Source organism: Podarcis gaigeae, assembly GCF_964106915.1.
Source record: "Podarcis gaigeae genome assembly, chromosome: 8".
In the NCBI taxonomy this organism is placed as follows: Eukaryota; Metazoa; Chordata; class Lepidosauria; order Squamata; family Lacertidae; genus Podarcis; species Podarcis gaigeae.
In genome coordinates, this window is record NC_139684.1 from 52,236,245 (window position 1) to 52,256,380 (window position 20,136).

The 20,136-nt window shown below is 45.6% G+C and overlaps 1 protein-coding gene across 7 annotated transcripts in view; it reads left to right on the forward strand.

Moving 5' to 3' along the window:
- PLEKHG4 (pleckstrin homology and RhoGEF domain containing G4) overlaps positions 1 to 20,136 on the forward strand; it is a 60,547-nt gene that overhangs the window by 22,671 nt on the left and 17,740 nt on the right. For 4 of the 7 annotated variants that reach the window (XM_083754645.1, XM_083754640.1, XM_083754644.1 and 1 more), the window contains exons 2-10: positions 2,514 to 2,711; positions 4,610 to 6,569; positions 9,918 to 10,133; positions 11,731 to 11,854; positions 13,623 to 13,716; positions 14,007 to 14,093; positions 16,312 to 16,428; positions 16,626 to 16,724; positions 17,394 to 17,542. In XM_083754645.1, the coding sequence (XP_083610771.1) occupies positions 4,880 to 6,569; positions 9,918 to 10,133; positions 11,731 to 11,854; positions 13,623 to 13,716; positions 14,007 to 14,093; positions 16,312 to 16,428; positions 16,626 to 16,724; positions 17,394 to 17,542 (2,576 nt within the window). In that variant the 5' untranslated portion in view covers positions 2,514 to 2,711; positions 4,610 to 4,879. Of the gene's footprint in view, positions 1 to 261; positions 415 to 1,039; positions 1,070 to 2,203; positions 2,321 to 2,513; positions 2,712 to 4,609; positions 6,570 to 9,917; positions 10,134 to 11,730; positions 11,855 to 13,622; positions 13,717 to 14,006; positions 14,094 to 16,311; positions 16,429 to 16,625; positions 16,725 to 17,393; positions 17,543 to 20,136 lie in introns of those variants that run through there. The other 3 variants (XM_083754641.1, XM_083754639.1, XM_083754643.1) reach the window with 3 other exon arrangements.

A 20,136-nucleotide genomic window follows, 5' to 3' on the forward strand; every position in this document is an offset into this window, starting at 1 on the left:
GTAAAGGAAAATGGATCCAGTAACAAGTCATGTGATGCATTGTAACCTGCTTCTTTATAGTGTTCAGATTTTTTGTGATTTGTCTGCTCTTTGCATGCAATGGCTATAACATAGCTGTGCTTTGCAAATAGGTGAGTGATGGCTGCCAGGGTAACTAAGAAAAGTTGTGTTCTCCTTTCTAGTACAAGCTAGCCCACCTTCTCCACTGTACGTGCTAAGAGATCCCACCTAATTTCAGAACCGGGGTCTCTGCTTTATTAGGCAGCTGGTCTTTGAAAGAGACTGCTGGGCATGGTTAGAAAAAGCAGAAAGTCCCAGGAACAACAGCTGCTAATTTCTGGCAGAGGCAATAGTTCACACTTGCAGCCCAGGATCTCTTGTTAAGTTCTTTCTGAGGAAGAAAGTTTGCACATGGTAACTTTTATCACCTTGCTTTCATTTAATTGCATTGCATTTATTATATTTATATCCTGTTTTTCTTCTAAGGAATTTAGGGTCCTCCCCGCACCTGCATTTCATCTTCACAACAAATTATGTGAAATCATTTTATTATTGATGATTGATTATATTTGTTATATTTATTATACTTGTTAGTTGCTATAATTTGCCCAAGGCAACTCAAAGTGACTCACACTTTGATAGGGAGAGGATAAAGTAGGATAGACTGAGCTGCATGAAAGTCTCCAGCATTGTCACTTTGGAGGGACCGATAGACTTAAAGGCTTTCCCTGATTTGGTAAATTCAGAGATTTAACACCTTTAAAATAAAAGTGTGACTTAGCCTCAGATGTTGAGGAAAGGGACACTCTCTGTGCTTGAAGCACATTCTGCAGAATGGGTGGTTCATCTGAATTCATTTGGAGATGACAAGTTAATTGTTGTCAGATGTATTCGTTTTGGCAGCGAGCAGAACTGCTGAGACTGCAGGATCCTGCCTTTTGGTCTCTTTGGCACTGGTGTCACAGTGAAGGAAGCCACCCTTGCAAGAAGGGAGGTTGGCCCTTGAGCCTGCGGCCTACCCTGCTACAAAGATCACTCCCAGGAGGCCAATCTTATGTCTTCTGAGCATGTGCGTAGATGCTACTGTACCTTTTGCTTCCATTTTAAGTCAAAAAGGCCACAATTTTCTCAATGTTCAGAATGTGGATACATATTGGGGCTCCCCTAATCTGGAGTTAGAGTTCCTATTCTTTGTGGTAGTTGAAAAGTGGGTAAGTGATGCAGTCTCCCAGAAACCTGAAGGGGGTTTGGCCCAGACTACCCTCTCCTTTAGCTTTGTTTCCTTATAATGTGGGAAGAAGGCTTATTGTTTTGCTGTTTTGTTTTAATTATTTAGTTGTGTTTTTATCTTGTATTTTATTCTGTGAACCACCCTGAGGTCTTATGATGAAGGGTGTGTGAATTTTAATAATAATAATAATAATAATAATAATAATAATAATAATAATACAGTATGTTCTGCTAATTCTTGCTTAAATAGCCTACCCTAGATTCCAGTAAATGCTAATAATGCAATTAAAAGAAGCAACACAATCTCATGTTTAAAATAGTAATTTATTAAATGCTTAAATGTTTTTGCACATTTATATCATAAAATTTATTTACCACTTGATTGGAGCAAAGCAACCTTAAAGAGGTTTACGAAAAGAGTAAAACAAAAAAATCACTGATATTAACTTTTAAAAGAGCTATTTAAAAATTATGTAAATTAGATTCCCGAGCAAGAGCTGGCTTTCTCATAAAGAAAGGTGGGCAGCTGCAGATTTCAAAGGCAGGGAGGGCACCTCCAGGCTAGGGCTGGCAGAGAGTGTGCTGTATGTTGAGAGCAGAACAGGGGACAACATGGACAATGTTCAGAAGTATAATATAAACTCTTTATGATACACTCTAGCTGGCTTTAGAAACCCAAACCCAGCTTGTGCTGGTGGTATGATGGTTCGGGCCTTCCTCTTGCTCTGCCATGCTGTCATCATGGCTCTTCTAAAGCTCTTGGCTATGGAGTCCCATTTCTAGTTGGAGTGACTGTGAGAAAACTGTACTAAACACTTTTAGCCACTTCTTTTCCCCATACCTCCCACCCCCAATTTAGGGGAATTTTCCTTTTCCACCAGGGGACACCTTGTAAGCCTGCAGTCCTGGGAAGCCGTACCAGCAGCTTCATAAGCCCTTTTAGTCTCTCTTTTTCACTCTCTCTCTCACACACGCACACCCTGCGCACTGATATCTACAATAATAATAGTTTAGCAACAGCCCCACCCCTGCTCAGTCAGGGGAAGGATTTTGCAGCGTAAGCTGTCTGCCGCCACTCTGTCGAGACTAGGTGAGCGCTTCATTTGCACGGTAGAGGAGCTGGGCTCGGTGGATGGCGGTGGTTCAGAATGGTGGCACAAAAAATGAAGAGGGTGGATACGTCGATGTCCTCTGCCAAGTAGCAACCTGAGTCCCGGCAGGCACAGTTTCCACCTGTTGCTCCTCCTGAGCCACTTCACGCCCTCCTCTCCTTCTCTTGGCAGGATTCCCAGTCCCTGGACAGTTGTATCCAGAGTACGCTCTCGGCACTCTACCCTCCATTCGAGGTCACAGCAGCCACGGTTCTGTGCCAGGTGTTTGATGTGGTGGAGAAGACATACCGTGGGGACGGCCTGCACTACCTCATCGACTTTCTGATTCCAGCCAAGCACATCTTGCAGTGCATTCAGCAGGATGCCTGTGTGAGTATCATGCTGCCTCCAGATTGACCCAGAAGATTCTGCTAGCGATGCAGGTGGGAGCTGAGAACCCGCCATGATGCTCATGCCTAGGTTCCTACTCAGCTAAGGAGGAGGGGGGGACAGGGAGCAGTGCCACCAGATGCACTGGTGAAAGTAGCCAAAGGGTAGCCAAAGAATCCTTAAGGGGACAGTGCCCTCTTGCCCATGGCAGTGAGGCATACTCTGGATTCCCCATCTCCACCCCCACCTCCCAGTAGCAGTGATTATTTTGGAATCTTTAAATGTTCTGACTTGTTATGTATTTATCATAGTGAACAATTATGTAACTGTCCTACTTAAGAAAAACAATGTTTTTTCGGATTTAAAAACATTTTGTTTTATGCAAATGCATCAGTGTTGAAGGCCAGTAACCATGTGACCTCCTTCGAACCCCGCTGCATTGCCATGCCGGCATCCTAGCTTGAGGGTCCAGCCTGAACATTAGCAACAAAACATGCCCTCCATTAGCCACATGTTATAGGTGCATATTAATGCAAGAACAAAAAGGGTGGGGTGTCTTGTAGGAGGTGTGTTCTCTTGCCTGGATTCTACAGTTACTCACCTTCAGCTCCCTCCCCCCACCTACTCTTGGCAGGCAGCAGACTGTCAAGTTTCTGATGGAAAGGTGCCAAGTGATTGCCCAATCAGAAGTTTTGCCTCTGTTCTCCTTTGCTGTCACAATATTTGCGGAACTCAGTAGCTGCTAAGGAGGCTCCTTCTCCAGTAGCAACTGTGGCTCTCTGGTTTGTGCAGACTTTACGGAACCAGATCTGGCCCAGGACTCTGGTGCATGATGTGGAACATCTGAGTGGCTCTTCCTTCCCTCCCAACTGCTGCACATTCATTTCAGTGGGACTTACATAGAAGAACTGGAAGATTGTAACCTATCATGGTCTTCATGGAACCCAAACCTGTCCCCAGGGATGGCTGTCCCAGCTTGTCTCCTAGCAGTGCTGCTTCTGTGGGGGACTCGTGCCGTAGCGTGTTTTCATACCCAAATTAGCTTTCCATAGAAGTCAAAGGGACTTGTTTTTGTGCGCAGTCAGTCAGAGGGCCGTGGGTTGCGTAGGCAGACTAAATCCAAATCAGGGGAGGACCTGGGGGCTGTTCTAGCTTTTCTGTGGCTTCAGGATCACCACCGTCCTTCTATCCTCTTTTCTCAAGCTGTAGAACCACATTCAAAGTGAACAGGAGAATGGAAAGCCCCTCCCCCTTGGTGTTGCTACCACCAAAATGCTTCATTGGGCAGCTTTTTGCTTATTGATGCATTGATGCTTTGCCTTTTGACCCTGGTCCCTGACTCATCCTTTAAAACAGTATCACAGTAAAACAAAAAAAAAATGACAAGTAAATTAAACATTCCCCTTGGGATTGATGCTCTGAAGGGCAGTATGGAAATGCCTGACATTTTTTAAAATGCTCCAGGACTGCAACCACATAAACATTGCAAAACTGAAAAAGAAAAAGCGTTCAACAAGATTTAATTGCTCTTAGAAGCTTAAATATGAAGAACAACAAATCGATAGATATGGGGAGGAAGGTATACAATGTAGCACCACAGTGAAGGTCTCTAATAGCTACATTGAAAGGTGGTATTACCTGAAGATCTTACTAGTGAGTCAGGGGATCTTTGAGATATTCTCATCACAATTTGCCATGTATTATATAGAAATAAAATGGGTTGTGCACACTCACACATGCCAAAAGTCAATGTAAGACCAGCCCCACTTTTCTAGCATCCGGCTGTTTCCATTTGTGTTGCTGTTAATAGAAAGCTATGATATCATTGTTAGGATGTCTGTAGTCTGTTCTGAAAACCTCCTTGCGGTCAGTTCACCTGGATTATCATTTTCCTTCAGGTCCAGTATTGCGGATTGCTGTTCCGGCATGAGGGCTGGCCCCTCTGCATCCATGAGAAGATTGTAGTTCAACTTGGCTCCTTCGACTGGCGAATCTTGAGACCAGGAGACTTTTACCTGCAGGTGGTCCCTTACTTGAAAAAGTCCCCACGAATCATTGTGAAATGTTTGGCCGAGGACAAGCATAATGTTGATGAGCTTGTGGTTCCTGAAGTCTCCTACACTTCCATTTTCACTGTGGAATGGCTGAATGGCATCAACAGGGAGCGGATGGGAATGGCACTGGAAAACTGCTTACTAGGCACAGAAGATAAAATATTCCGGGTGCCCTGGGACAGAATAGTTAATCCAGAATTTATTGAAAGCCCCCCCAAAATGAATGGTGGCCTAAGTTCTGTTCCAGTGACTGAACAGCCTTCAGATTTGGCCTTTTCAGAGGTGCCGTCTCAAAGCAGCTCCCTTAAAGTGGAGTCCCAACTTTTAAATGGGCCAAGTTTACCTGAAGACAGCTTCTTCATGACCAATACAACAGAGCAACTTGTGAGGGCAGCTGCCAGCATGGACTGTGTGAGCCCAGGCCTTGGAGAAGACTCTATAAGTGACCTGGAAGGGGAATACGTGGAGCTCACAGATGTTTCACTGCCTAAATTTGGACCTCAATCAGTCTCCCTCAGTTACTGCACTAAGCCGAGGATGAGAGTAAAGGACAAGCCTGCAGCCAGTCAGGACAGCAGCACTAGCCTGAGAAATGGAGTTGGTTTAGCAGTCGAATTAATGCCACATGGGCATCTGGACACAGCAAAGCCCTCTGATACCCAGGCCAGTAATGCTAGGAATCTTTTGGAGGATGCTCATGAACTAGAAAGTGACAAATTGCTATTAGAAAATTATGAAGGGCCTGCTGCTGGCTCTGATCCCAAGGAGCCTTCTGATGTAAAGGGACAGGCCCAGCCAGAACATGAGCTTGACTGGAGGTACGCAATGTGCAGCTACCACGATGGAGAAGATGCTGAATGTAGGTCTCTGACAGCTGTGGCTTCTGAAATAACAGAGACAGCTCAGAGTAGCAGCACAAAGCTGGAAAATGGCAGCAGGGTCTCTGAGCATGGCTATTGCTCTAGTGTGCTAGGCATGAAGGCCACACAAGGAATAGGCACCAGGGAGGGTTGTGGGAGTTCTGGGAAGGATAACTTCCCTGAGCCTCATTTGGGACATTTGGCCAAGGACTCTGACCCTTCCAGCCCAAGGTTGCAGGAGAATGCCTTTTCCCCACCCATGCCAAAGTCACTGTCACCAAAACACTTCTCTGATGTGAGGGCGGCAGCACACAGTCACCTCCCACAAGAACTGTCAGTAGAAGTCACAGGTCACACTTCTGAGTGGCTGGTGGAGCTCCATCACCCAGTTGAGCAGTTGGAGAAGGTGAGCCCAAGGCCAGCAGAGGCATTAGTGGGGTTGGGCAGCAGTGTTTATGGAGCGGAAAGCCTCCAATGTTTAGCCAAGCAAAGTCTCTCTGAGAAGGAGAAGCAGACTAGGTCTGGAAGCACCTTGCCACTCCAAGGGGAGACAGAGGCACACCTGCTCCAAAAGGCTGGGCAAGAGAATGTGGATTGTTCTCAACAGCAAGATGAGAGTGCCTTTCTGCCTGTCAGTTCTGGGGTAACAGCAAAAACATTGGGGAGCAGCTGCAGCAGCCCTTCAGTGGAGACAGATGCACAAGTAGAGGATGCTTCTAATCAGGGTAACAAAGAAGAAGCTGTGGCTTGCTGGGTGGACGTACCATACCTGCTAAGCAAACCAAACACTTTGATGTTGGAAACCCCCCCAAAGGTGGAATGTTTGACAGGCAAGCCCCAACCCAATAAGGAGGGCCAAGTAGCACCTCTGCCCTCTGCACCAGTGAAAACGAGGTTACAAGCCGGCACCAGGAATGTCTCAAATGGGGACCACGTAGTCACAGGTAGGATTTGTGTCATTAATTTGGGAAATGTGGGTTTGTTTGTTCTTCTGGCAAAGTGACTCTTATGCAAGGAAGGCAAGGGGTGGAGGCTGAGAGGTCAGGCCTCCTCTGATGCTTCCCTGCGCCAGGGAGGAGCTTTAGCATCCTCGTATCCTAGGACATTTTTGGACTAAATGTGGGTTGAATATTAATAGTAATAATCCTACCAATTTCCACTCTCAGTTTCCCATCCTCCATAAAAAATGACATACACCCCCGCAAAAAAACCCACACAGATTTCTAGCCCTTGTGTTCCATGAAGGGTCCTGCTTGCCAGTTTCCTACAGGCATCGGGTCATCGGCCTGATCCAACAGGACTCTTCCTATGTCCATTTTGTGCAAATAAGCAATTTGCATACATTTGAAGTGTGCAAACTTTTCTGGATACATAATTTAATTTTCTGGTTGCAGGAATTTGATTTTTTGAGTGTTTGTGCAGCATATACATAGGCCTCTATAGTGCTTTTATAACACTAATCTAAACTAAGTGTGAATATGCAGGCATGAGGGTTCCCAGAGATGAGGTCGCAGCTTTGCTCCTCTTCCAGCCTTGCTGCTGCTGCCCTGCTACCTTGAGCTAAACCATGGTTTGGCTTAGCATGTTGTCTGAACCCAGGCTTGTAGTTTGTCTCCCCCTGGCAGACTGTGAGCTAGAAACCCACTTGGTTGCAACTTGTGCTATGGAGTGAGACAAATCATAAGCCTGGGTCCAGACAACATGCAAAGCCAAATCATGGCTTATTTTTGCTGCAGCAGCTAGGAAAAGTCACCTGCGTTGGAAACAGAAGGATGAGAGGATGAGCAGGGAAGCAGTCCATTAGGGATGTCCTTGTTGTTGTGACATGAAAAGAAGCAGGCCTTGCTTGGTGTGCACTTGTGGAGCGCATGTGAGTGAGTTTGCCTGCTCGCTTGGCACATGCTGGAGCTGAGTCAGAGGAATCGCCTGCCTGCCTGCCTGCCTACCTGCCCACACAGTTGTTGCTTAACACACAACATTTCAAAATGATCCATAATGCAAATGAAGCTCCCTCCCTGAAGAAGCATTTAAGTAAAGATCTTGATGAATGCTTCAAGCAGGTTAGAACATCTTGCATGCTCACTGTATTGTGGAAGGCAAAAACTGGCTGCTTTGGAAACCTGGGTGTGTATTTGTCTGTCTGTTCCTTCCTGACTCCTTCTCCCTGTCCTTTCTTGGTGGTTGGCTTCAGAAATATGCTGCACCAGCAGGGTTGGCTATGTGGGCAGAATCCAGTTGGATTTACATTAAAAATAGGAAGTTGCCTTATACTCAGTCAAATCCATTTGTCCAGCTAGCTTAGTACAGTCTACACTGACTTCCAGTGGCTCTCCAGAGTTTCAGAGAGGAGTCTTTCATATCCCATCCTGGAGAAGCCAGCGGGGATAGAACCTTTGGACCTTCTGTGGACAAATTGGTTGCTATCCCACTGAACTATGAGCCATTCCTCTAATTTGCAAACTCCCTTGAAATGAATGAGACCTGTGCAGAGGTGCTGTTTGAGGAAGTGGGTCCTTGGCACAAGGGCCTGGAGTGGAGGCCAGATGTCACACCACACCAGCAGACAGCAGGCCTATAGCAGCAGACTTTGGAGAGGGACTGTGTGTGTGTGTGTGTGTGTGTGTGTGTGTGTGTGTGTGTTTGGTGCCAGGGTTGCACTTCTTGCCCTGCTTGGCTCTGAAAGCTTGCTCCCTGCGAGTCTTCACTTGGATCTGGCTGAGATGTACACAAATTGTGTTTAATTGAGTTGTTGGCAGCTTTGCTATCAATAAAAGATGCCCCTTAATGTTATTCATTGAAGGATATTGCTGAGTCAGAAAGATCTGAGGTAATTTTTAAAAATCAAAATAGCTGTAAACCTCCCCTTTTCTTGTTGAAAGGCAGCTTGTCCCAGGCCCTTTCCTCTTCCCCTTCCACTCCTGGAGGTGGGCTTGAAAACAAAGAATGGGGAGAAAACTCCTTTCTGGTCCATGCTTCTTTAGCATTCTGGAGGAGGGTAACATGGTGTGTCCTGGTCTGCAGTGGTATGGAGTACCAAAAACAACAGAAGTGGCTCTGAGACAGAAGCTGCAGAACATCAAGATGGTTTGTCACCAAGGTTGGCTGCCCCAGACCTCTAGCAACTGCTGTTTGCATTCCATGCAGCAGGATGTGTACATTAGGGGAGAGAAGTAGTTATGACATAATAATGGGTGGTGCTCAGCTTCTTTTAGTCTCTCAAGGCCAAACTACTGTAACACACTCTATATTGGGCATCCCTAGATGGTGATATATTCAGAAGCTTCACTTGGCAAAAACACACAGCAGCCCACCTTCTCAGTTACAGCAAGGAATGAATTACATCAGTTCTCCAGCATCTATCTTAGCTTCTTATTGTCTTCTGGTCACAATGTAAGGTGTGGCTCTTGACCAAGAAAACTCTTAGGCTTTACGCTTGCCACAGGGAAGATCAGTCGAGAGTGCCGCCTCGGCTGTGCCATTGAGAGAACTTTTTTTCCTGGTAGCTGCTTCTTGAGGCAAGATGAGATGTCGGAGATCTGATAGCAGCTTTCTGCCAGTTGTTGAGATTTTTTGTGCATGATGGTGGGGCAATTGTTTCAGGTCAATGCAGACATAGAGCCTCACAAATTGGATAAATGGGGATTAGCACTTGGACAGGAGACATTTAACCCTTTCCTTCTGTGCTGTTTTTCCAATCTAAATTGCCTCCCCAACCCTGAAGCTGCTTTTATCCTAGGCACCTATATCCCCCTAAAGGACAGCTTCAGTTAGGGGGCATTTAGATCAGGAAAATGGTGCAGTCAGATTAGAAACCTGCCTGTCTTGAATTTGGTCCTGTGTTGTTTCTCTAGGTCTCAGCTGGTATATTTCCCATGGGAGCTGTTACTACCCTCCCCTCTTTGGGCTGATGTTCAATGGCTATGAATAAGCAGGTGTGTGGAGTAGTGGCTTTTAAACACACTATAATTGGTTATTTATGTGTGTATTATATTTGCTTTATTTTTAACTGTCGCAGTTTAATAAATAAACTAATTTTCTCTGAATTTATTTGGCAACAGTGACACGGGTCTCTGTGTGCATCTGCGACAGCATGGGCTGTAGTTTGCACAGTGAAAGTGAAGGCAGGCAAGCAAACCTGCCAAACCAACCCTTCCTTTTTCTCCTGATTCTCCTATGCAAAAGAGGCCTTAAGAGGAAAAAGCAACACTTTTATAACCCAAGCTTCACAGCCAAATACCCAACACAAAGTTGGTGATAGACCTATTCTTCTAGCATCACTTTTTCTTTTACAGAAGCCTCATTGAAATGGGTAGAAGAATTCAGCAGAGGAGGTGACCAAGTTAGGCTGGTGCCAGCTGATCGTGGATCTATCTGGGAAGAAGGCTCAGCAGTGGTCACACACCAAGAATATCCCTTTGTTCCATCTGGTGGAAGTCAACAAACTGTCCCCACTTCCGTGAAGGATGTAAACTGGGAGGTGCTTAGGAGTGGAGTTGCCTGCCTGCCAGGTAATAAGCATGGCTCTTCATAGACTGTTGCTGAAATTCTTTTGCCTTTGCAAAAAGGCAGCAGGTGGAGAAGGGTTGTGTGTGTGCCTGAGTGAAGCTTAATGTTTACTTTATAGACCAGATCATTCTATGCTGCTCCTTTGGCTTGTAGTGCTTACAGCAGACACGAAACATTGCCCATCTCAAGGTGAAAGAGGCAAGACTACCTTCACTGATGGGGCTGCTATGAGCTGCTCACTGCCTTTGCCTCAGGGCCAATGTGACTTGACACAGCAGGTTTCCCAAAGCATGGTTGCTGACTGTCAAACCCTTTCCCACATTGGTGCTGTAGCCTCTCCAACACATGCTGAGATCGCTTGCTTGTTTTGAAGATGTGGGGGGAAATGGAGCTTTCAGAAGACCATTCCAATGCTTGAGTATGGTCTTCATTGACAGCACTCTGTTCATTGTATGTCCACAGGTGCCAAATTCTGCCCTAAGGACCTAATTACTGGTATGCAGGTTTGCATTTGTCTTTGTTAACAAATTCTGCTTCTAGGATACAGGTTTTCAAAATGTGTTTGTTTTTTGGTATTCATTCATTCTTCTGTTCATTCATTGAATATTTAGGGAAAGTCCATTTCTCTGTTGCAGTCGTGAGTGGGTCTTCAGTGAATGAGTGGATATGGTTTTGCATGCTTAAGACTCATTTTTAAAGGTGGGGATGAGAAAAGCCAACTGAGGCTTGAGGCTTAGAATAGCAGCTGCTAGACTGGGTGGCCCTTGCTGGGCTGAGGCAACAGGTGAAGGCAGGTTCTTGTATTGGTTTTATTTATGTTATGTTAAATAACCATGTATTTGTTTAAGCCAATCAGTGCCTTAGGGTGGCAGAATATATACCGTATATTTTAAAATATATTAAAGAGTGATTGAAAAGTAATAGCAGGAGGCAAGAACAATTTGGAGGTTTGAGGGGAAGTTCTGTTAATGATTTACTTCAGCTGTTTTTATGTTTTTATTGGGTTTTTTTGCATTTTATTGTAGTTAGCTTTCTTGAGCAACATTTGGTAGAAAGGCAAGAGACAGATGTAACTAACTAACTGGATAATAAACCAGTAGTCCATTTCTTCGGTCTTTGGGCTCTAGTCTTAAGTACTAGGTGGTAGTACTACTAGTAGTTTTCAAATGGTGTTCCACATACTGCATTTGCCTGGAAATCCTGCAAATAAAAGCACCCAACCCAAGTAAAAGAAGGAGAGAACTGTGAACTGCCTTTTTTTAAAGCAAGCGTCTTTCACACTTTCATCCTTCTACCTCACTAAGTCAGGTTAGTCTTGTTTAGAAGAGAGCCCAGGGAATCTTCTGTGTTGGGGTTCCAACAGAGACTTCCTTTTGGATCAAAGGCCCAAGCTGAAACCCCCTAGGTGTTTTGTTCACTAAAAGGATAAGGAGCCACAGGTTATCTCATTAGAATAAAGTCTGTGTGTCTGCCTGCATTTTACCTGTCCAGGCGAATGGCCTATGGCCAACATTTCCCAAGGGCTTCCTGTGCGTGGAAAGAGCATAACTGAAATTCCTGCCCCGTAGCCAGATTTAACCAAATCATCCTTATTCACAGGCACCAGAGACAAGTATGGACATGCCGTGGTCATCATCACAATGAGGAATACAATTTGGCTAAACCCACACTGCAATGCTAGTGAGCTGATGCGCCTCCTCCTGTACTTACGGAGTGTCCTCAGGTTTGTGGGATGACTGAGGAAGGGAAGAAGGAGAGAGTGACCAGAGCAGGAAGAAATGTTGCTGCACAATATATGTATCACACCAGTAGGCCTTCTAGTGTTTCCCGTTATGCAGGCTGCATTTCTTTGCCATGTGTGCTGTTTGCAGAGATACTGTACTTTTGAAAATCAGGAGGCATCGGGGCCATCAAGCCCTGAGTACAGCAACTTAGTTAACCTTCAAGATGGAAGTACGGTTCTTCTTGTTGTTTTGCTAAAATTGCACTGTGGCCTACTTTACTGGTTAGTTGAGAGTATAAAAAATATTAAAGTGCTTTGTCAAATTTTAAATGGCATTACAAAAAGTAGTAAGCTGCAAGGGTCTGTTCAAATGAGAACATAGTATGTAAAGCCTATACAGTACATAGTACAGGAGCATGGATGACACTGTGCCTGAACAGCCCACCCAGGCAAGCCTGTCCCAGCAGAAACTCACACACTGGATTTGCCAAAGGCTTGCATGTAGAGTCTAATGTGCACAGGCCAGAAAATCCTGGTTGTGTCCCAGATTCTTTTTTTTCTTTGATTTTTAGACTTACTTGTTTTTATATTACTTCAGACCTTGCCTAAGCACTACCCTCAGGCCAGGGGTTGACAGGCTAGAAATCTTCTTTATTACATTAATTGCCTCATTTCCTCCCAAGGAGCTCAAGGTTGCACTCAAGATTCTCCATTTCCCCATAGGGAAGTTTTTAACATTTTATTATGCTTTTATATGTTCTGGAAGTCGCCCAGAGTGGCTGGGGAAACCCAACCAGATGGGTAGGGTATATTTTTATTATTGTTGCTGTTGTTGTTGTTGTTATCATCATCATCATTATCATCATCCTTACCACCACCACCACCACCCTGTGAGGTAGGTTAGGCTGACAAGACAGTAAGGTTAAAGGTTTCACTGCTTCAAGGTTCAACAGTGGAAATTTAAATCTGATCTCCCAGGTCTTAGCCCAGTTAATATCTCTCCACCTTATTCCATATTTTGGGGAAAATGTGTAGAAGTGAAGACGTTGGGGAAGGGGAATACTTTCCCCCCATGGGTCTGAAAATTTATCGGGCCCCTTATTAGCACCTTTAAAGTTAACCAATTCAGGCTGCAATCCTGTACATACTTATCAAGGAGCAATTCTCATGGAGTAGACAGTACATATTAGTATGATCCTTGGCTTGCTGTTGTCCACTAGACACAGGAAACTATGTTGGTCTGTTCCAGAGATTTATGCTGGGTGGGGTTTTGTAAATAATAATAATAATCATAATAATATTGATGTGCTAAGTTAAATTTTAAATTCTAAGTTTCCTTAGAATTACAATAATTTACTATTACAATCTATGTTTAATGACATTTAATTAAATGTACTTTTATTTATTTCTTTAAATGTGCAGTTGTTTAAAACGAAGATTAAAATGCCCTTATGAATGATTTTAAAGTGCCCTTTTGCGGTAGTTCTCTCCCCCCCACCCCATGAACTTTCCTCAAATAAAAGCCCTGAGGACCAGTGTGGACAGTCAACTGCAATTCCACTTGTATCGTGGAAGAGAAGGGCAATAATTGGGTAGTGCCAGGTTCCACCTGTCTAGAAGCAGCCTTAGTGGTATAAGAAATAGGGCCAGTGTGTTGAGGGCTGTTTAGGGTTGCTGTTGCTGAGAGGCTATTGTCTGGAGTTGGGCGCTCTGGAATAGCTTGTATGAATTCTCAGCAATGAAGTATTCTCTTCTTTTTGACTTCCAGGCCCGAGTGCCAGGCTTTGGGCCTAACCATCCTAGTAGATGCCCGTCGATGCTCTCCAGTCCCAGCTCTCTTTAAAGCTTTAGCTGTTCTGCAGGTGAGGCCTTTGCTACCAACTCCTTTGTCTTTTCCTCTTCTTCCCAACCCCAAAGAGTGACCAGGGGAACCCGGTTAGAACAAGCAGGTGGCAGTGCCCATCAGGCCATCAAATTTGTCTCTTTCACTTTAAAAAAAGGAATGGCTTGTAGGAAGGCAGAGCAAAGTCTGTGCAAAGCAAACAGTCAAGAAAAGATCCTTGCCCAGCTGCTCATAAGACCAGACGAGACTTTGGACCAGAGCCAAAGCCAACAGCAGGGGCTCCTCCAATCTCTGTTTCTGCTCTTTCAGGATGCTGTCCCTCGCTGCATCCATGGGGCCCTGTTGCTTGTTGAGAAAGATATCAGTTTTCGATTGGAAAAACCAGCTTCTATACAGGTATGAGAGGTATTCACACACCTTTTTCATCTCTGAGCACTTCACTCTTTTACTCTCAGGCTTGTTTGCCTCTGCAATTCTTTGTTGCAAAATTCTGGGTAGTCTTATCTAGCACAGAGTTTGGATGTAGAGGGATTTCAAATTCCCTTTAATTTTCTTTATTTAGCTTCCAAGCTCAGTTGCAGGGAGACTTTAGAAAACGTGTTGGATGGACCTGTCTGTGTGTCATTCCAGTTTGCATGGACTGACACAGTGTGACTTTATATTTTTAACAAACCTGCTTCAATCACTACCTTTTATTTGGAGAGGTGTTTAACACTACACCACTCAAATAAAAGGAACTGCTAGGGGGAACAGCCCACTTTTCTGTAAAATGTTTTTTTCCTGTAGATATTTATCTGCTGCCTCCCAGTGAGAAGAAAAAGAGCCAAATGTTTTTAATGGTTGTAGCCATTTTGAATTTCCCAAAATGCAAAAAGCACATAAGAACAGGGCTTTATAGGAAAAACAAAAAGGCTGCTCTGATTCTCTCTCTTCCCTTCCCACAAATTAATTTCACATTAGCTCCATGATACTGCTGAGACAAAACAGCTTATTTCAAAGCTGTTAAAGAAGCTCAAAAATTGTCCTTTTGGTCCAGCTGCAGCATTGATATTTGTTCCTCTGTGGCCTCTTGCAGTCCTCCAAATATAAAAAGTTATCTCCAGCTACATTCAACACAACAGACCCATTGAAGTTATGGATTTAAGTTAGTTGTGTCTGTTAATTTTAATTGGTTTACTCTGTGTAATACTTAGTTGGTGGTAACCAAAAGTTCAGAATAAAGCATGCAATCATAGTTTTTGTTTGTATGGGTTATTTTGGGTGAAGAATGTCAACTTGCTCCAGATCTGAACATATTTGTTTCAAATTACAAAAGTGTTTTGTGCCCAGTCACTTTTCATGATTTCCCCCTCTTTTAGGATGACAAACTGACTCTTTTGTGCATGTTTTAGATTTCACATGACTTGAGCATGTGGAAAGGAACCAGCCTCTCAGGTTGAGAGAGCAAACCTGACAAACAGAAGGCATCAACATGCCAATATGTCAGCTCAAAGGAAAGACAACAATTAAACTAGGCAAAGAGGCTGGGGAAGGCGGGGAGATGTTCTCAGTGCTAGAGGAGAAATGGCTTAAGCCTTAAGCCAAGGAGGCTCTGGAAAGAAGGGAGAGCAGCAGAAGACACCAAACAAGTACAGTCGTACCTTGGAAGTCGAACGAAATTCATTCCGGAAGTCCAGTCGACTTCCAAAACGTTCAGAAACCTGATTCTGATTAGCTGTAGAAAGCTCCTGCAGCCAATTGGAAGCTGTGGAACCCACTTTGTATGTTTGGGTGCCAAAGAACGTTTGTAAACCGGAACACTCACTTCTGGGTTTGTGGTGTTCAGGACCCAAAACGTTCGACTTGCAAGGCGTTCGACTTCCGAGGTACGATTGTATTATCAATTGGACCAGATAAGGAGTGCTTTGTCATCACCAGGGGAAACCTGAGGGCATTGCTTCCCTTTTGTAACTCATGCCTGACCCTGGGTAGCTCCTCTAGTGCTGCTCTGCTGAGCTGCCACCAACCATCTGGTCATCTTGAGTTTCTGTTGTTGGCGGTTGGGCTGTGGCAGCCACCCTTCACCTGCCTTGATTTGTTAGTCTGTGTTCACTCCATGCACTTCTCTTTCATTCAAGGAAAATCTCAGGCTCTCACCAGGCTCTCACCATCCCTTGGCTCTTGGGACAAGTTTTTAACCCATGGTGACTAAGAATCACTCTGATCCTCCCTATCCCCTACTGCTGACCAAAGATAGAGGCAGAACATAGCCATCATGGCTGGTAGCCCTTGATAGCTTTCCCCTCTTCTGTGAGCTTGTCGTACCTCCTTTATAAAGCTAGCCAAGTTGTTGATCTTCACTGCCTTTTGTGGGAAAAAATACTGCAGCTCAGCTAGGTGCTGCTGTATGAAAAAGTCCTTTCTCGGTCCTGAACCTTCCAATATTCCTCTCTTGTTGCCCTAATCTCTCTCCTCTCTGAACCTCTCCTGCAAGTACCTTATTCCAAGATGCAGCACAGCTGGGAGGTATTGGTGTGAAGGCCAGCAGGAGAGTCTGGGCCCAGTTCTCTGGCCCATTGGCCTATCTGAGGGGTCTTTGCCTCAGCTTTGCACTTGCATGTTTGTTTCTCCTCAGTGGGAACTTCTCACCTCCATGAAATCCCTCCACAAGCACATCGAGGGGGGGCAGCTGCCCCTGGAATTTGACGGGTCCCTTCCGTATTGCCATCAGGACTGGCTGCGCTTTCGAATGGTGAGTGAGTGATGCTCACGTCCGGGCCCAGTAATGCTGCTGCTTGGTGGTATAAGCAGCTTTGGCCATAGTCCAGACCAGTCTCTGGGGCCTCCCAGCGTTCCCCTCCCTAACCCAGGGGAAAACTGCTTGGTTTGGGAGCCTCAAGGAAGGAGGTGGGCTGTCAGTCAACTCTGTACTGCTTGCTGGCCTTTCAGCGCCTGGAGCACTTGCTGCATGGATGCGAAGATGCCGGCACCTTCCTCCGGGAAGCTATCCAAGCTGTGGAGTCCAGCAGCTGGCCAGAGAAAGCGGAGGTGAGTCTTCTGCTTCCCGTCTATAGAACAACCACCACTTGTTTCAAGAGTAAGCAAGGGGAGGGGAGCACTGAGTAAATGACACAAACACTAACATTTACAATCACCCCAATGTATCATTATTATGTTTGGCCGCCATGGCCAGAAATGAAGGTCCGCTCCAGGAAGTAAAGAACAGTTGCCCAGAATGTATTGTGGGAAGGGAGTGGTGTGTCAGTCTTGGGCATCCCGGTGCTTCTTTCTTGCCGCAGAGAGACAGCTTGCTGGGGAGGAGACCCTGGAGTGCCTGGAGACCTGGCCAGGCCAGCAGGCTTTGCAGCACAACTACAGCAGAGAGCAGGATGTAAGGAGGCAGTGCCCTCTGCCATTCTGTGTCATCTTTTCAGTGTGAAACTTGGGTGCCTCTTGCTGTTCTGTTGGCCTCAGAGCAGCACCTACCTGTGTCAGGAAGGATGGAAAAGGACCAGTTGATCTCAGAGCAAAACGACTGGGTCTAAATCATCATAATACCTCAGCAAAGAGGGAGGATTCTCATCTTCTGTTCCCAGGTCACTTTTAGGAGCTTGTGAGGGTGGGCAATTTTCTCAGGCTGCTTTTCATACTGGATAAGAAAAACATTTGATTGTAAATGCCCTGAGCAGGGTCTGTGTGCTTTTCTTGGTTTCTCAGGAGGCTGATGCCTTGCTGAAGAGCTACAGGCAATTAATGAAGACTGTTCTTGATGATAGACGGCTGGTCAGGTTGCAGCTGGAAGGAGGGGCACTTCTTGCTCGCCTGAGGAAAGAAGAGTCCTGTGTTACTCTGACGGAGGACTACAGGTGAGTCTATAGGGAAACAGAGAGTGGGGAGGGAGGGTGGCCAGGAGAAAAGCAGGAAGGATGGGTGTGCTGTGAAAGGCCCCCAAGCACACAAGAACTGCCACTCTGTCCCCCTAATGCATGAAGCCATAGGGGCTCTGGCAATTCAGATTCTGCCCCCAAATTAAAAATAAATGACGCCCATAAATAACAATGACTCATATTAAATTATTTTACTATCTAATGCTTATCCAACCTTCCCTCTGAGGAGTTCAGAGTATGGTACGTGGTGTTTTATCCTCCCAACAACCCTGTGAGAAGGAGGTAGCTTAGCCTGAGAATGACTTGCCCATAGCTCTTCAATGAGCTCCAAGGGCAAGGAGGGATGCAAGCTCTAGTCCTTTATCCACCATGTCACACTGTTTTGTGAGTGACATGTTTGAATGATTCAGTGATGGAATGCTTTTTGTTTATTTGCATAGAGGTGCTCCGTTTGCACACTCTTCATACCACTTCCCAGGCAGGCCCTAGCTCCTCCCTCTGCAGCTTCCTTGGGTGGGAGGAGAAGAGCCTCTGGCTCCGCCTGCTGGAGGTTCTCCCTGCCCTGGGACTCCAGGCTATGAGGAAGGGAGAGCTGCCTGTCTGCAGCACAGCAGCAGGTCTGCTGATCTGGACTCTGGAGATTTGGGCAGGGATTTGTTGTGCGCACGCACAAGTGTGAGAGGCAAAAATGTGCTGTGTTGTTCAAGTGACGGCCTGCAGAATCTAATTGCATTGAATTTCACAAGCAGAAAAATGCCCTCTTGGGGCTGGTCCACATGTCTGCTTGTCCCATGCCTAGAAAGCATGGGTTTGAGTGGTTTTCTGTTTGTTCCGTGCTTTCTAGGCAGAGGTCTGAGCAGTTTTGTGTTTGCCCCATTGCTTCCCCCCACCCCCGAAAACCACTCTTCAGTGCTAAATCAGAATAAATAGCAACCCATAGAAAATCCAATTGCCATTTATTCTACCTCAGCACTAAACCGTGGGTTTTCCTGAGGGAAAGCGGGGGTGGGGGGAGGAAGTGTGGATAAGCCCTTAGTCTCACATTAGTACTTTGAATACTTCTGAACTTGGGATGTGGCTGCACAGACCAGTCCTTCTATTGATGTGCTTTCAGAAAGGGCCTCTCGCCACTAGCAGGGCTGGATCATGCCTGCTCAGGGGGACAGGGAGGAAAAACATCGGCTTTCAGCAGTATACAGGACTAGCAAAAAAGAAAAAGTTCTTGATGGATTGCCTGCTGCTTCTTGTGTCTGTAACAGTGTAATGCAAAATAGGTCTCCCCTACCCGTCTGGCTCCTGTGGGAGGATCACATGTACAGACTTGGGGGTCCCTTGTCACCCTGCCTTTATTGATTTACTCAGATTCATGACAAAGTCCTTGGCTCCTGGCTGCTTTTACCTTGCTGTTGAACCAGTTTGTTGTGTTTACCTTACCTTTCTGCCTGCTGAAAAGCTCCACTCCAGTTGCACTCAGGTCTTGTTTGCAAGATTCCCACAGGCATCTGGTTGGCCACTGTGAGAACAGGATGCTGGACTAGATGTGCCACTGGCCTGATCCAGCAGGCTTTTCTTAAGTATGCAAATACCAAATCAGCTCTTTGTACCAATGTGCTTTTCCAGCAGTGCTCTGGGGAGTCTGCAGTAAGCAAGCTCCAATGACCCAAGCAATGAGCCAGGGCTTTCCTTTGGGGGGTACCGTACTTTCCACTGCACTTGAACGGAAGTTCAGGGCCCTTCCATATGGAAGGTGGTTGGCTTTCCTCCAGCAATCAGAATCCAAAAGCAGGGATGGGGAATCTTCTTCAGACAGAGGGCCACATTCCCTTCTGGGTCGCCTTCCAGAGGCCACATTACAGTGGTGAGTGGGACTAGAGGCAAAAGTGGACAAAGCAATGGGGGTGAATTTGTTTTACCTTTATACAGCCATCTAGTTTCTGTTCATGCATATATCATGCATACAAAGAAAGAAGTATTTATATGAGTTCATTCTACCTAGGCAAAAGCAGTACTGGTGGGTGTGGCTCAGGAAGGGGCATGGCCTGGAGAGAGTCCTGTGGGCGAGTGGGGGGCGCTGGAGGGCATTGACTGGAGGGCATTATTTGGCCCTTGGACCAGAGACTCCACATTCCTTTGCTGAAGGAGATGCCTGGAAGTGAACCAGAAGCCAAAGGCTGTAACCTTTCCTCATAAGGGAGTTGCTCCACCCTCTTGATCATTTTGAACCTTTTCACACCCTATAATATTCTTTTTGGGGTGAGGTGAGTAGAAATGTACACAGTCTTCCTGGTGTTGTTGCACCATAAGATTGCATAATGGGGCATTATTATGCTGGCAGTTTTAGTTCCAATCTCTTTCCTAATAATGATCCCTAGCATAGAATTAGCCCTTTTTCATGCTGTTGGCCGCACACTGAGTTGACATCTTAATCGTGCTATCCACTGCAACCTTATTTATTGAATTTATTTATTGAATTTATATCCTGTCCCTCCTCCTTAAAACAGCCTTTGTTTTTAGAATCATTTAATTGTAGAGTTGAAAGGAACCCTGGGGGTCATTTTGTCCAACTCCCTGCA